Raw genomic sequence first — 16,847 nt, forward strand, 5'->3', positions numbered from 1 at the left:
AATAGAACCACATACTCCATGTTTAGTTGAGCACCTACTACATTGCTTAGTTCTTCTCAGCAAGTAGCTATTAACATCATGACACCACTAGAGGCAACAATCATCCTAGTTTGCATAGTTGTATGGCAGCCTCACTGTATCTTGGACTTGGGAATTAAAAGAAAATCTGGACTTATTTACGGCATGAATCATTTTCCACACCTGCATATGGCTTGGGCCACACCGTAATCTTCCATTTAACATTGGAAAAACAGACCTGCAGTTTAAAAAGCTTCAACTAGTTCATGGAACTTCAATAGCACCATCTGCTTTAAAAAGTCTTGTGGATAATGGATACCAAGAGAAAACTGTCACTAGGTCCGCAAAACATGTTAGACCCACTCAGTATGGTCAAGACTGTATTATTCTGCGGAGGCGAAAATCCATCAACTTAGTGTCTGAAACAAAATTGTGCCACCATAGTAATTCTTAGGACACGTCGCTTCAGTTCATCTCCAAAGCCGGTCTAACCAACTCATAATACTTTCCTCAGAGCCAAACTGCAAGTCCTGCAATGTGTTAACAAGAAATGTATGTTATACCTCTTGGTTACATAGCTCTGGCTTGAGAGAATATTTTACAAGAAGAGTCTCAAAGAAAATTCTGTAAGAAACGAAATAGTAGAAACTATCTTATGAAAATGCAACACAAAAGTTCGGAAAACAACTTTTATTTTATTATCCTGAATTTTATTCTCCAGGAAAATTAATATTGTTATTTTACTCAACCATAAAATTTGACAACCATGGAGGATACTTCATCATATGGTTGAGAGCTTTTACTCAGTCAACCATGCCAAAAAATACTTCACTGTCATATACACTCATAAAGAGACAAATGACAAAGAAATACATGATAAATTTATAATTACAATTCGATTTTCAGAAAATGTTTTCTGTCGAAAAAGATGGAGCCCATGGGTGCCTTTCATGAGATTGTACATATGCACTAACGAGGATGCAGTATGCAGGTAACACGGTGAACATTTGGAGACAAACTTCATGCATAGAATATATGGAACCTTATATGGTGATCCAAACATTCATCCCCTCATATGTGCACCATACGGCACTCATTCCCTACTATACACTTAGTAAACAACCATCAGTTAAAAGGTTACCAAAAGCTTACTCTTCCTCGAAGAAGGGTAGAAAGTGAGGCTTACCGCAAGCTGAAAATCTGGTGGTGTGCCCAGATCTATGCCATCAAGGTCAGGGATTCCATTGGCTGTGCCGACATCTCCTTCAACTGCATCCATCTGGCTAGCATTGAAGTCCAGGAAATAAGGGGCATTTCTTACTCCTGGGTTATCAATAGGAGCATAAGAATCAAGAATTTCATTGCACAACAGTGAGTCATCCATGCCATTTGGATCAGGGTCCTCAACAGCCTGAGATTCGCCTGCCAACCATGAAGCGTCCACCTTGTCGTCATCAAGACAAACAGCAGGCAGAGGGGATTGAGGTACATCTTGGATGAACTCAGATGCCTAATCCAAAAGAAAATTTTCAGTGAGGTCCATATAATGAAAGATAATGTTCATCTGAGTGATGGCCAATTCAGCACTACAACTGAAGGCACGGGTACACAGAATATTGGTAATTTTCCAGAAAAATGTTTCAACTGTTATCTTTAATGCAAAATGGAAGCTGTCCTAAGCAAGACAAGTCTTACAATTGGTAGATGGGAGAACTGTATATGACTCACTCGCAGGTAGGCCAGCATCCACCACCGGATGAGTCCCAGTGGAGATTGTGCCACTAAAATCCACCTAACTGATAATTAAAATGAGATTGAGATTTATATAATGGGTATAACCAAGTTAGATCAATTTTGCTAGAAGATCTCCAAGTGATCAGTGATAGGTTCAGATAGATGCACATACACCATGCAAATCACATGCAATTGGTTGACCATCCTTCACAACCCACCAAGGAGCATTTAAATTCCCTCATCCAAAAGTAAGGAATACAAAATGACTAGCAAAAGTTGAGTAGTTTACATTATCTTCATTGTCTTCATCAACTAAAGGACGCTTCCCTGGTCGATGCAGATTGGGAGTATTTGTCTTGGGGGTCTTTGGACTGGCATCCACTGTCACTTTATCGGGTTCTTCACTGGCCAGATTGGCATCACTCTTATCATTTTGCTTCTGCTGCTGTTGATAGAAAATTTTGGAAACTACATATTCACCTTCCTTTTCATCTTCTTTCATCCCTAGATGGTACTGATGCATCACCCAGTTGAGCTTTTCAGGCTTGAATCCCTTCTTGAAACTTTTATAGAGAACCATTATCTTCTTCCATCCCTTATGAACTCCATTTTCAATTACAGGCTTTGTTTTACCAGTCTTATGCCAGCGGACATCCTCCTCTGTCAAACTATGTTGATTTTGGATTTTGCGGCGTTTGCGCTGACCAGTTGCATATGCGTTAGCTGTTTTGTGGAAGAAATGGACACTGCTTCCATCTTTCTTGGCACCTGAAGAAAAATTAGATATGGTAATTGCAATAGCGACATACCAACTTGATCAAATTTTGGCTTGACTAAACAAATTTTCTTTTCTGCAGTGAAACTAGACCAAAGCCGACAAAATTCATTGAACCCTTTTAAAGCAACTAGTTTAAGTCGGGAGGGACTTGCTAATATCCTCAAGGAAGAGATAAACATACTTCTGTCCCAAGTAAATAAAAGATACCAATTATCCATGCAATTTTTTTTTCTTTGTTGAATACTAATATAAATTTTTCATATTTCAAAGTGTATTGGTAGTGTTCTTTGGTAGTCATCAACTAGGTTCAACTGATATCCGTGAAGTAACTTACCACGAAGATTTTTAGGATGCTTATAGCAAATTCCCTCATCCCCCTCAAGTGTCGGAATAAAATCACCAATAAAAGATTGTGGTTTTGAATTCCCAAGTCCAACCTTCTCTGCTAGATGCCCTAAAAGCTCTACATCGGATGGATCAAACTTTACACCAGCAGGCAGGCCTGGCCATTCAGGCAAAACCTGCACAGTACAAGCTCCACAGAAAAATGATTAATTGCAATTCCAATTTTCATCTACGTATACACATTTGCTCCAGCTACATTCCTAAACACATTAAATTCATTACTCAGTTACAAGGGAAAGCTAAAAAAAATATTCATAAGAAATACTATAAAAATGATTGAGCAATGGAAATGTGGAATAAATGGTCCACTCAAAAATAAATTTCATTAATCAAGCTAGGTTTCCTAGGCCAAAGTTCAACATGCATCATATTCTGTTGCTACATCAAGAAAAATAAGGTGAATAACTCAGGCAAAATTCACAGAATCAGATGGGGAATATCCAAGGTTTGGATAATTTTTGGCCCATGAGAACCTGTAAAGAGGTCCAATTCATGGTTGACAAAATGTGATGGTCCTTTTGAATAACAGAAGAACTGACTGGGAACTCTTTTTTTTTCTGAAACAATTTAATTATTCTGAAATTGGAAACAATCATTGGTGATTAGCTGAACGTAGGTTATGTCAATGTCATAATTGTAGAACTGATATTCATGATCTGAACATCCTAAATGGGACAAAATAAACTACTCATGTTGTGGCTCAGAAATTCAATAGAACTTCAAATGATTATGGGTAGTCCATGCTAAGGGATTCAACAGACATTTTCAAATCCATGCAATCTGCAAAAGAGAATATGCCTTCCATAATAGATACTTATGAAAAATAACATTGTGCATATTTGTCTGTTCTACAAGGCAATGACACAATATAGAGAGGGATGTTGAAGTACTGTTCATGTGACACTGTTCACGTGAACTGATTTGGTTGATATGTGTATCTTCTATTTTCCTAGTCCTAGTTGGAGTCCTAGTTTCTAATTATGTCAAGTCCTAATTCTACTGTGAGTTGTTAGTCTTAGTTTCAGTTTGAGTTGTTAGTTCTAATTCTTTTCCTATTGTAACTTGGAATCCTATCATGATTAGGAATTCCTAATTTGATTAGGAGTTCCCCTTTCTATTGTAATTTGAGATTATAAATACAAGCATTGAGGGAGACAGATAAGTTTAACAGTTCTCTCCTCTTCCTCATCTTCTTCTCTTTCTCTCTTCTTCCTCCATTCTCGGTTCTGGTTTTCTTCATCTATATTCTCTAACATGGTATCAGAGTTAGGTTACCAGTGACTGATTCTCTCCAAGATTGCTGTTTTGAGAGTCGATTTTAAATTCTGGTTTGAAGAAGGAAACCCTAGTTGAGGAAGAAGAGGAACTAGGGTTTCACATACTGGTTTCAATGACAGCTGAAATAGTGTCTGAAGATCATACCTGAAGTTGGGTGTGCATCGATTACTGAATCTGGCTGCTATTAATTTCTGCTGAAGAACTGATGTTGTGCTCCATCGATATGTATTTGCTGCTCTATTCCACTGCTATTTTGCTATTGCAAGTTACGATTTATTTCCTTCTATGGATTGCTGCTATTTGCTGATCTGCTGTCATTACTCGATTTGCTGCTGCATCAGCAATTTTACTGTGCTCTGTTTGTGGCAGTAATAGTTGATCAACAGAATCGAGTTGATCCTGTTAGTTGCATCTTCTTTCTTCCCGCGGCTTGGGGTACCATTACCTCTCTCGGAGGCCACCAGTATACTGAGTTTTAGGTCGAAACTCAAAGGGAGTTGTGAGATATGTCCTTGAAATCAGACCTGAAACCATAACTACTGCTTTATCTGGTTTCAGGAATTTTTTGTTCAACCTTACCTTTGTTATTCAACTTTTTGTTGCTTGCATTCAAGATGGCATTATGTTGCGATTCTCCACCCAAAATTTCAGGGTGATTGGCGGTCGAATGTAGAAGTTCTCTCGATATACACTGGTTCCAGTTCTCTGCCTTCTCCTTTCTATCAAGAGGTGGGAGATGACTCCCCCTTAGATGTCTTTATCTAATTTCTGTGATTCCATATATGCCCCTCCTTTTACCCTTAATTCAAACATATCCTTTAGTTATTGTCCCTTCCTAGTTTGTCCCCTTACAATAATTTTAATTCCCATCATGTCCCATTGCCTCTTTAACTACCAAATTGACCCCTTGCAAATTCTGGTTTATTACCAGATTGCCACTCCTCCCTTAATTTGGCCTTGCTTATGCATATATATATATATATATATATGGATTTCATTTAAATTACAATTCTGCCATTCCCCTATTTGACTACCCAATTGACCCTTGAAAATTCTGGTTTATTACCAGTTTGCCCTTTGGCTTGGATTGTATTTAAAAGTGGATTTCCACCAACTTACAGCCATGCCATCCTTTTTTTTCAACACCGTTCTCTTTCAATAATTCTAATTCCCTTCATATCCTATACCTTTGGTATTTACCCATAACACCTTTGGAAACTTCTAGTAAATTACAATTTTGCCATTCCTTCTTTTTTTCATACCCATAGCACCTTTGGAGAATTCTGGAAGTTTATACTTTTGCATTATCTCTGACATAATCTCCGTTATTTGTCCACGTGTACTACTACACATGAGGGGGGGATTTTGTACAATACACCTGCAGACATTGCAGAACGCAAAACTTGCAGGAACATTGGTGCAAAACATAGAAGATCAGTTTTCTCCACCATTGCCATTGGGTATTCTTAGGATTAGGATGACCAGCTCATCCGATCTCACCAACTCTATCTTCTCCTTATCTTCTTCTATATTTTTAGTATGTAAATATCATGTTTATGTATATACCATTTGTAGGAAAAGATAGCTTAGGAAATTCCTTTTGTATATGTACACATACAATTATTCTTTTCAATCAATGGAAGGTGAATACCCATTCCAATATCCTACTATTAACATGGTATCAGCTTAAGGAACGATCCTCTCTTCTAATTTTTTTTTGCTTGCCACCATGGTTGGCTCACCCCCGGCGGCTGGAGCCGCAATTCCGGCAACTTTATCTCCCACTTCCCCATATTTTTTGCATTCCAGTGATCAGTCTAGGTGCTTCAAAAAGCACGGTTTTCCAGATTGGTGGAAAGCCTGTGATGGATCTACCAAGGGCGCAGGTTCAGCCAAGCCTGCTCCTTCTCGTGTCTCCAGCACTCGGCCTATGGCTGCAGCCGTGGACTCCTCTACAGCACCCTCCCTGACTGCTGACCAGATTCACAAGCTTCTGGCTCTCCTCCCTACTAGTGATCATCCATTGGTAAATCTCGCAGGTACTTCCCCACCCTCTTGCTTCACTTTCGTTCATTCATGGGTATTGGATTCAGGAGCCACTGATCACATGGCCTTTGATTCCTACTTGTTTAATCCTACTACAAATATTGCATCCCCCTCCCCTGTTCTTTTACCGGATGGCTCTCATGTTCCCGTTACCACTGTTGGTAATGTTACTTTATTTCTAGGTCTTCAATTACTTAATGTTCTCTGCGTACCCGCATTTCGTTTCAATTTAATTTCGATCCGAAAACTTATCAATGATTCTAATTGTTGGGTTGTTTTCACTTCTGACTCTTGTCTTATTCAGGATCCTCAATCGAAGATGACTTTAGCAACGGGTAGGCGGCATGGTGGTCTATATTATTTAGACGTGGTTCCCCCCTCCACTTTTGCTTCGGTGGCTTCTCCGGGTACCCATTTCGACCTTTGACATTGGCGTTTGGGTCACCCTGGGTCTACCTCTCATTCTAGTATTTGCAATATTGATTCTAGTATTTCTTTTTCGGACAATTGCACTTGCACTATATGTCCACTTGCTAAACAGACTCGGTTATCTTTCCCTTCTAGTACAATAAAAATTGTTGCTTGCTTTGAGTTATTACATGTTGATGTATGGAGTCCTTTCCGCATTAAATCCTTATCGGGTGCTCGTTTTTTCCTCACCATAGTCGATGATTTTTCAAGATGCACATGGGTTTATTTATTTCAATCTAAAACTGAAGTACAATCCCTTATAGTCCATTTTTTCAATATGGTTCACACCCAATTTCAAGCAGCCATTAAATGTGTTCGGTCCAATAATGGAACCGAATTTTTCAATTCTGAAATTTCTGCTTACTTGAATTCGTTGGGCATTCTACACCAATCTAGCTGCGTTGACACCCCCAACAAAATGGGGTGGTCGAACGCAAGCATAGACACTTATTAAATGTGACCCGTGCCCTTCGTTTTCATGCACACTTGCCTCTTGAATTTTGGGGTGAATGTCTCTTGACTGCTGCGTATCTCATCAATCGCTTACCCACAAAAATTCTTCATGGCAAGACACCTTTTGAATGCTTCATGGCCATCCCCCCCCCCCCCAACCTCTCTCATTTAAGGGTTTTTGGATGTTTGGCATTCGGTCATCACTCCAATATCACCTATAAGTTAGATAAAAGGGCTTCGCCAGGTGTTTTTTGGGATACCTTCATGGCCAAAAGGGGTACAAAATATTTGATCTCACTTCAAAAAAAATATATGTGACCCGTGATGTGGTGTTCCATGAAGCAATATTCCCATTTTCATTCCATTCGGATCCCACTCTATCGGGATCCCCTGTTCTTCCTTTACTCATCCATGAACCCACCACCACCGATCCTATTGTGCACCCCATACCACATGATACACCACCATCCCCACCACCCTCTAACCCGCCACCACCACCTCACACATCTACTTTACGGCGTTCTCAACGCACCCATGTTCCACCACGTCGCCTCAATGATTACCATTGCCCGCTTCCCTCATCTCAAATTTCATTAACGGTTGTTGGGTCAGGTACTATCCATCCTATGGCAAATTATTTATCCTATTCTCATTTTCACCCTGCACATTTGGCTTTTCTTACCTCTTTATCTAGTGTGTCAGAACCTGTTACTTTTACTGAAGCTGTGAAACACCAGGAATGGAGAGATGCTATGCAAGCTGAAATTCAGGCTTTGACAAATAATAATACTTGGACTATCGTTCCTCTGCCCCCTGGCAAGAAGCCCATTGGATCCAAATGGGTTTACAAACTCAAACGTGCCTCTGATGGTTCCATCGAACGCTAAAAAAGGCCCGTTTGGTTGCTAAGGGCTACACACAGGTGGAAGGCATAGACTATCATGATACTTTTGCACCTGTTGCAAAGTTGGTGACTGTACGACTGCTCCTTGCCATCGCCACTGTTCGTGGCTGGCCTCTACATCAGATGGATGTGCATAATGCTTTTTTGCATGGCGATCTCGAAGAGGAGGTATACATGACCCCTCCACCTGGGTATCGTCGAAAGGGGGAGACCTTTGTTTGTCGTCTCAACAAGTCTCTCTATGATCTGAAACAGGCGTCTCGCCAATGGTACTCCAAATTCTCCACATCATTGTGTCATTATGGTTTTCAGCACTCCGAGGCAGATCATTCATTATTTTTTATGCATCGTGGGGAGCACAGTATTTTCATCATTCTGTATGTGGATGACATAGTTATTACTGGTTCAGATGATATTTTGATTGGCAATATTACGGATATGCTTCACAGGGACTTTCACATCAAAGGCCTCGGTCCATTAAAATATTTTCTTGGAATCGAGGTGGCTGGATCCAAGTCTGGACTCTCTCTTTGTCAACGGAAGTATGTCCTGGACATTTTGGATGACACTGGTTTGAGTGGGGCCCGGCCTTCTGACACTCCTATGGAACAGAATTTGAAACTCAGTGACTCGGATGGCAATTTATTACCAGATCCGTCCTCTTACAGGCGCCTAGTTGGGCGGCTGATTTATTTAACTGTCACCCAACCTGACATTTCATATACAGTGAATATCTTGAGCCAGTTCATGCACCAACCTCGCCAACCACATCTTGATGCAACTCACCGGCTCCTGCGCTACTTAAAAGCCATGATTGGCCAAGGCCTTTATTTTCCAGCCCATTCTAGCCTGGACTTGCGTGCATACTGTGATTCAGATTGGGCTAGTTGCCCGATGACCCGCCGGTCAACTACTGGTTACTGCATCTTCCTTGGTGATTACCCGATTTCATGGAAAACAAAGAAACAACACACCATCTCCCGCTCCTCTGCCGAAGCTGAGTATCGCGCAATGGCTGTCACCACCTATGAAATCACATGGCTAACTTCCCTCCTTCAGGATGTTGGTCTTCAATGCTCTCGACCTATACCACTTTTTTGTGACAACCAAGCAGCCTTACACATTGCGGCAAATCCGATGTTCCACAAACGAACAAAACATATAGAAATTGACTGTCATTTAGTTCGTGAGAAGTTGAACCAAGGGCTCATTAGACCGGCCAAGATCCCCACGGCCTCACAAGTAGCGGATTTGTTCAAGAAACCATTGGGCCGTGATCGCTTTCACATCCTTATTTCCAAGTTGGGTGCTCGCAACCTTCACGCTCCAACTTGAGGGGGAGTCTTAGGATTAGGATGACCAGCTCATCCGATCTCACCAACTCTATCTTCTCCTTATCTTCTTCTATATTTTCAGTATGTAAATTTCATGTTTATGTATATACCATTTGTAGGAAAAGATAGCTTAGGAAATTCCTTTTGTATATGTACACATACAATTATTCTTTCCAATCAATGGAAGGTGAATACCCATTCCAATATCCTACTATTAACAGGTATCCTTCGTTATTGGGTTGAGTTTGCCGTAAGGGGGAGATTGAAGTATTGAAGAGTATTGAAGATATTTGGTTGTTGCCTATTTGAGGACTTTCAGTTGGGTTGATACAGTGTTTTTCAGCTGCCTAATTCAGCTCGTTTCCGCTACTTGCTGCTCTAGTTATTTAACTTCAAAATTTTATGTCATTATGACAATCTGAGATTCATCACTGGTTAGCTATTGAAGATCGTTAAAAGCTGCCTTTTTTTGGAAGAAATTCTAGTCCCGGTTTGCTGATCATATCTGTCCAGGTTTTGAAGATCAATTATTTCAAGTTCTTGAAGGTTTATTTGGGAGCTACATTCATCTGTCAAGCAGGATTCTGCTGCAACTTAGTTTCTTCTCATTTTGTTCAAGTTGGGCATTGATACCCTGTATGCGCCAACTTGAGGGGGAGTGTTTGCATTATTATGGAGTTCTTTTTTTTCCTTTTAGTTCAAGCTGGATCTTCTTCTTTACTTATTTGTATAATCCAGCTGGAGGGGGAGTGTTGAAGTACTATTCATGTGACACTGTTCACGTGAACAGTGATTTGGTTGATATGTGTATCTTCTATTTTCCTAGTCCTAGTTTCTAATTATGTCAAGTCCTAATTCTACTGTGAGTTGTTAGTCTTAGTTTCAGTTTGAGTTGTTAGTTCTAGTTCTTTTCCTATTGTAACTTGGAATCCTATCATGATTAGGAATTCCTAATCTGATTAGGAGTTCCCATTTCTATTGTAATTTGAGATTATAAATACAAGCATTATGAGGGAGACTGATAAGTTTAACAGGTCTCTCCTCTTCCTCATCTTCTTCTCTTTCTCTCTTCTTCCTCCATTCTCAGTTCTGGTTTTCTTCATCTATATTCTCTAACAAGGGTCATTAAGTTTCAGAGCAAAAACAATGCAAGTTTTCCTAGCGTGGTACGGGTCTGGTATTTGCCACTACCCCCTTTTCCAACTCAAAACTCAAGAAGAAGTAATTGCCTTGGAGCATGCATCAAACCATAGAGGATGGAGAAAGTTGGATTACTTTTATAGCAGCCCTTTTCTTAATAATGAGAAACAGTTTGAGAGAGCTGAGTCAATCCCTAGAACTACTGGTCCAAGAACCAGAAACAAATAGACCTTCTCCTCTATTTGAATCAAAATTCCAATCCGAACTCAAAATCAGATTGATGGTTGAAAAATTCGAGAATCCAGATTTGATTGTTGCGCTGTAAGAAAAAAAAAAATTTGGTGATACAAGGTTTCAGTGCATGAAGAAGACTAGACCAGCTTCTTCTTAGCATGTGGCTGGCTGTTGGACCAGTTTTCTGGTTCTAATCTGAACCAACTGGTTCACCCAAATGTGGGTCCGTCTTTAGGGTGTTATTTCTTATTTTATTTTATCATCCAGTTGTTTATTCAGATGAGATAGTACTTACTAATTCCAGTTCTGATTAGAGTATGTTTTCTTTCAGTTTTCTAGACAGTTTAGGAGTCCTTATATTAGCATGAGATCGAGAGGATCTTTCATACTTTGGCTTTGTTATTTCATGTCTAAGATTTCCTAAAATCAGTCTGAATCAATCTTACATAGGTTTTTAAATAGATGTAAGGGGTTACAGCATCCCCACAAATTTGGACTTTGCCTTTTGGTTCTGTGGGATTCAGAGGCATAGTCTGTAGTGGGATTCAGCAGAGCCTTGTGAGATTCCAGTAAGGGCTTTGGTGGGATTCCTGAATTATCATCTTCTCTTCTATCTTCCTCTTCCTTCGATGAGGTCAGTTTCTGTTTTCCTTTAACCTGCTGCTACCATTTTCTGGTTCTGTTTTGCTTTCTTTTCTGCTGATTATTGTTCTGTCATACTTCTGAGTTCTGTTTCTAAACATATAACTAGTTCTAGTTTTAAAATCTGATCTTTCCAATCAATAGTGGAAATCCTACTGCAAACAGGTTTCTTCAAATCTGGTTTCTTAAATTCTGTTTTCTAATCTCATTTTCTAAGAACTAGACCAGATTGCTGCTTAATTCCTGGCCTGAAATCTGATTTCATTAACTTATAAAATCTGCCATCAAATTCTGCAATCCTTGATTTCTGATCTAGAGTCCTAATCGCAACAGGATTCCTTCATAAACCAGATTCTGATCAAATTATGCAGAATTGTTCTTTATCTCATAACAGACCTTGAACCAGAACCTTAGCCAAATCAAACTCATCTTTATTTTGTTTTTCATTTCTCATGAAATCCGGTTTATTCCTTACTTGCGATTCTGGAAAAAAATTCTTTGGTTTTCTAAACCCTAATCCTTGGGTGGTTAGAAAACCATTACTTTCGGAAATTTAAAAAAAAAAACATGACAAGTAAGCCAATCCAGTGAGTCAGCTACAACTGCCACATGGAATCTTGTTAGTGCTTAAATTAAGTGGACATGCATCATCATCTAGTCATGGAAACTTTCAGTCCAATCTGGCTTCACAACATGTCAATATAATGTTTTGAAATTTTATTTATTTTTTGATAAATAAAGTGCTTTAAGAAGAATCAAAATTGTTATTTAATTTTGTTTGGAGAACAGGAAGTTCTAAAGAGAAAAGGAAAAGAGTCCTTAAAGGTGAGACATATGATTGAGATGGACCACTTAATTTGACATGTGACTCACCTATCTAGGAAAGTCTCCATCTATCCCACTGTCAAAATAACCCAATCATCTCTCTGCATGGAGGAAATAGCTGATTCTGACACTATCAGTGATGTAAACATTTTCCCAAAAAGAAAGCCGAAGAGTCTAAACTTGTTATAGGATTGGGCCTGAACATAATTTTTATATCATGGTCCACTATGCTACCCTTCCCCCTATTCTCGACTTCAAACAAAGGAATAGTGGAACATGTAATATACAGAGAGGAACATTAACCCAAAGAAACTCCGAACAGAGATTAAAGCATAAGAAGAGTATGCTGGGAATGTGCAAGAGATGTAGAAGAAATCTCCAAGAACAGATGAATAGGACAAAGCTCAAATCCCCAAGCTATGCTCAGTGAAGTGCCTGTTGCAACTACAGTAAAATCATTTTGGCGCTCAAGTCACAAATATTACAAAGCCATGTCAAAATTACGTGCTTACTCGTCCTTCCTCTCTTCCCCCAGTCACATTAATGTTAACGATTTATCCCATTTTGCACCATGTAATTATTTTAAAATTGCAATGTGGTCTACACAACATAATAATTGCAAAGTGGTGCATCACACCCACAATGTTCTTATTAAATAGTTGCATCAAAGCATCAGCGTTAGTTTGTGTCACCACCAAATGAACTCTGTTTTAGATATCAGTGACACTAGTGATTAGATCTCAACCTCATTTACGTAATGTATCATGAAAAAATCACAACATGAAGACATAAAAAAGGTCATTACATTAAAAAGAAAGAAAAAAATTCAAGCTTACATCACTATTATCAATGCGATGATTGCAATTAGGGCACTCCCGATATGCCCCATTCTCTTTGGTTTGAGATGCAGAGAACTGGGTGGCATTTTTAACTTTCCTCGCAATTGTTCTACCGTCAATAAGCCATGTCCTGTACAAATCATGTCTTACAAAGCTAAAGTAAACTTTTGACCATAAAAAATGCCAAATCATAAAAGGGAATTGCTTCATGAACAACAAAATATTTAGCAAGCAGCAGTCATGCATGAGGAATGCCCAACTTGATATATCAACACAAGATTTAACTAGTAAACTTCAGAAATAATTAATGCCAATGGAAATGCATACCAGTAAGCAACAAGGGATGAGAAAAAAAAATAAGATTACCAATAAATACAATACGAAATATACTGCGTATTGATGAAATACAAAATAGTGGTCCCACGCACACTTGAAGTGCTAAGGCATGGAAATGCCTATAGGTTCATTGGCTCCTGCAAGTCGTTTGCTTAGACACCAGAATTATCAAGTGACAATAACCATCCAATGTAGAATGCAAGACTAACATATCCAAGCATGCAGAGAAAAGATATGCCATCTCAAAGATGGATCCTAACGAATGCACCAGAACTTTCTCGTTGACCATGTTTTGTAATTTACTAGGGATGCTCTTCTTTATCAAAGGACAAGCATGCTCTATTGTAACCCTCAGGAGACAGACAGACCCTGTATCTCTCCAACCATAATAATTGATGGAAGCAGGACTTATACTCTTATTTATGTGGTACAGCTACTAACAGAGAGAGTTTATGTTCTATGCTGTCCGTTTTATTCCCTTTAATATCTTAGATTAGATGGGGAGGAAATGTTGCAGAGGAGCAATCTTATAACTAAAGTCTGAAAGAAGTGGCTCCCCAAAAATAGCTCAAGAGTTGCCTAATCAAGCATCAGAAGCTGCGCTCTACTCTGCAACTGAAAGGTCGAACTTCCATAAAGAAAGATTTGATGCTTTGGGGTGTTGTATATTTTTCTTATTCACTCATGATTATGTGGAAGAACCCACCCAGAAAATCAATATCAAAACATTGCAGTCTTCCCATTCTAACATTAGTCTAGATCTTAGTTTCTTTAGGAACACAATAGAGGTTTAATGGGACATGTCGTTGCATTTCCTCAAACAGGGTTGCTTTCTAAAAGACGGAATCAATTAAAAAAAATCTTCCAGTGAAGTAGATGTCTCAAGAAGCTCAAATAAGGGTAAAAAAAGACATTAATTACAATTTTGAATATCCATGTTAGAAAATTTCAGATCAGAACAAATTTAACACTTATGAACTATCAATTAAAGACGATGAATCAATCCGAAATTCTTCCAATTAAATTGTTTAAAACAAGAGACAAAATTAGGAATTCTTACTTGGCCATCTCGTACCCAGTGGGAGCCGAGAGTGAAAGAAAACGAATGGCGCCTGAAGTAGAAAGTAGAGAGTAGAGAGTAGAGAGTGAGAGTGTGTTATGAACTTTCCTTTCTCCACTAGACGAAGTTAACGACAGAAGAGCGAGCGGGAAAACTAGCTTATAGGCTCGAATTCGAAGCAATTGCCTCGGGTGAAGGTTTCCAATGACTTTGTGCAGCGAAAAGCTACGAAACAGTGAAACATAGAGGACTTGCTTGTCCCTACCGTTGACCGAGCCTAAATACGAGCCTTACGTTCGGTTTCATTGATTGGAATAATATTTTATTGTAGAACGCGATGCATTGGATCAAATTTATTTTTTTTTTCGGTAGACGATGCAGTAAGAGAGAGACAATGGAGAAGCTGCCTTCTTCCCCAAGCCAAATAAGGAAACGTTATATAGTACCCTTGAGTTGACTGTTTTGGACATTTCTATCTGGAAAATGGCGAGAGAACTGTATTAAAGACATATCAAACGTGGCGCACATAGATTGGATTAAGACCTGTCATCTACTGGATCCACCATATGGATGTGTTTTAGATGCGTTTTGGACGGGACAAGAAGGATGTCCAAAGTCTAGAGCGTCACGGCCTCTGCACTGCCAGTGTAATGAATCAAGCAGTACCGGATATTGATTTTTTTTTGGGGAAAATCACATGATTAGCTACATTTGAGTTTTCATTTACAAAATTGTCCACCCTATGTTTGAGTTAATAAAAATAGACAAAAACAAGTTTAGTTTTACAAAACAGTGACTCTCCTTCTTTCTTCGGTAGTTCCCCTCTGAAAAAATCTCTTTTTTTCTTCCCTCTGTTACTTGGGGTAGCAAAGAATGGCGGTGGCTGGGACAAGGGTAGGGTTACAGGGAACGGAGGATTCCTGGGCGAGAAGGCAATGATAAGTGTAAAAATGTCTAAAAAAGCAAGTGTGCGAGGGAGAGACTATTTTGTCCAGTTTTGTAAACCTTAACGCGTTTTTGTCTATTTTTGTTAACTCAAACATAGGGTGGATAGTTTTGTAAATGAAAACCCAAAAATAACTAATCATGTAATTTACCCTTTTTTTTTGGGGGAGCGTTTATATCAATGTGATATCGGGTTCAGCAAGCGCAGCCTTCCCGGATTCCAATTTTGATCGGGTCGGAATCCTAGTTTTAGTAATCGGTATGGGGTATCAGAATTGGCCTCGGCCGATACCCATTTGGATCGGTCTGTATTGATCCGAATCGGATAGATTTACATGTTCCTTTGAAAAATGAATTTTTTTATTACATTTATTACCCCTATTTATACCGATCCACCAATACAGGATCGATCAAGAATCGATATCGGTCTCCACCAATACTGATACAAATCGACCAATCCGATCAATTCAATACCAATTCCTCAAACCATGATCGGAATTGATTGGGATCAGACTGAATCCTGAAAAACAATTTGAATCCGGGTTGAATCAATTGAAATTAGGATTGATCTTGAACAATTCGACAAATCTAATTACGACTCTTTGAATGGTCTTAATACGGGTATTGCAATGTTGTTAATTGAAAACATGGCTAGGGATGCAAAGGGATAGCATGGAATCGAATGTAACACCATTCGTAATTCGATTTTTGATTTGTCGAATATGGATACCTCTAAATGGATACGAACATGAACGAATATGGACTTCCAATTCGACTACCCATTTCAATCCCTAGGGGAGACTAGAGAGTGAAATTGTGAGCTTGAAAAGAGTGGCACTACGGTCTCATTATCTGTGTTGAGCATCCGAGAAAAGAAGACTAAAATTTGAAAAGAGAAGAAAATGATGGGATGAATCCACTATCCCATTAGGATTGATATTGAAGTGTTATCTTAAATTACATAATTATCCTCATGAATCTTTTATTTTTCATTTAATATCCCAGGTAATTACTTGTGATATACGTTGAACTGACAAGGATATTTTGGTATTATAAATTGCGAGAAAGAAAGCTACTTGGTCGTGTGCAGCATGCAGGCCCAGACATGGGGCCACACAAAATGATCGACCCACCCCCATGAAAAGGCGAAAATCCTTGAAGGATGAGACAATCATTTCATACGACCCCATGTTTGGGAGAAAGGTCTGTGTGTCAGACGTGACTAGGTAGTGTTCACTTTCCTTCTTCTAAATTATAGGAGAAGTTTTTCTTTATCACACAGTAAAAAGGATGAATAGAATCCTAGGACCTAGGGCCATTATACTCCTCCCCTCCCCTCCCCCCTATTTACGAAGTCAATAATACCCCCAACCCTATGCGTGATATCCTCTCCTGCACATCCAAA

At 39.1% G+C, this 16,847-nt stretch overlaps 1 protein-coding gene across 1 annotated transcript; it reads right to left on the reverse strand.

Moving 5' to 3' along the window:
• Positions 1–155: 155 nt before the first annotated feature.
• On the reverse strand, positions 156–14,543 carry LOC122656180 (SUPPRESSOR OF GAMMA RESPONSE 1-like). The gene is made up of 6 exons (XM_043850641.1): positions 14,498–14,543; positions 13,099–13,231; positions 2,865–3,051; positions 2,042–2,520; positions 1,205–1,528; positions 156–548 (listed from the first exon to the last, which is right to left on the reverse strand). The coding sequence occupies exons 1-6, from the start codon at positions 14,503–14,505 to the stop codon at positions 489–491; spliced, it is 1,191 nt and encodes a 396-aa protein (XP_043706576.1). The 5' UTR covers positions 14,506–14,543; the 3' UTR covers positions 156–488.
• Positions 14,544–16,847: the final 2,304 nt, after the last annotated feature.

Source organism: Telopea speciosissima, chromosome 3 (genome assembly GCF_018873765.1).
Source record: "Telopea speciosissima isolate NSW1024214 ecotype Mountain lineage chromosome 3, Tspe_v1, whole genome shotgun sequence".
In the NCBI taxonomy this organism is placed as follows: domain Eukaryota; kingdom Viridiplantae; phylum Streptophyta; class Magnoliopsida; order Proteales; family Proteaceae; genus Telopea; species Telopea speciosissima.

Bases quoted from the DNA above. Each gene is read 5' to 3' on its own strand.
- LOC122656180 (XM_043850641.1), bottom strand. The intron at 3,052-13,098 runs GTAAGCTTGAAT...TGTACTGTGCAG, and splicing joins ATCGCATTGATAATAGTGAT to GTTTTGCCTGAATGGCCAGG. The intron at 1,529-2,041 runs GTAAACTACTCA...CTTTTGGATTAG, and splicing joins ATGAAGACAATGAAGATAAT to GCATCTGAGTTCATCCAAGA.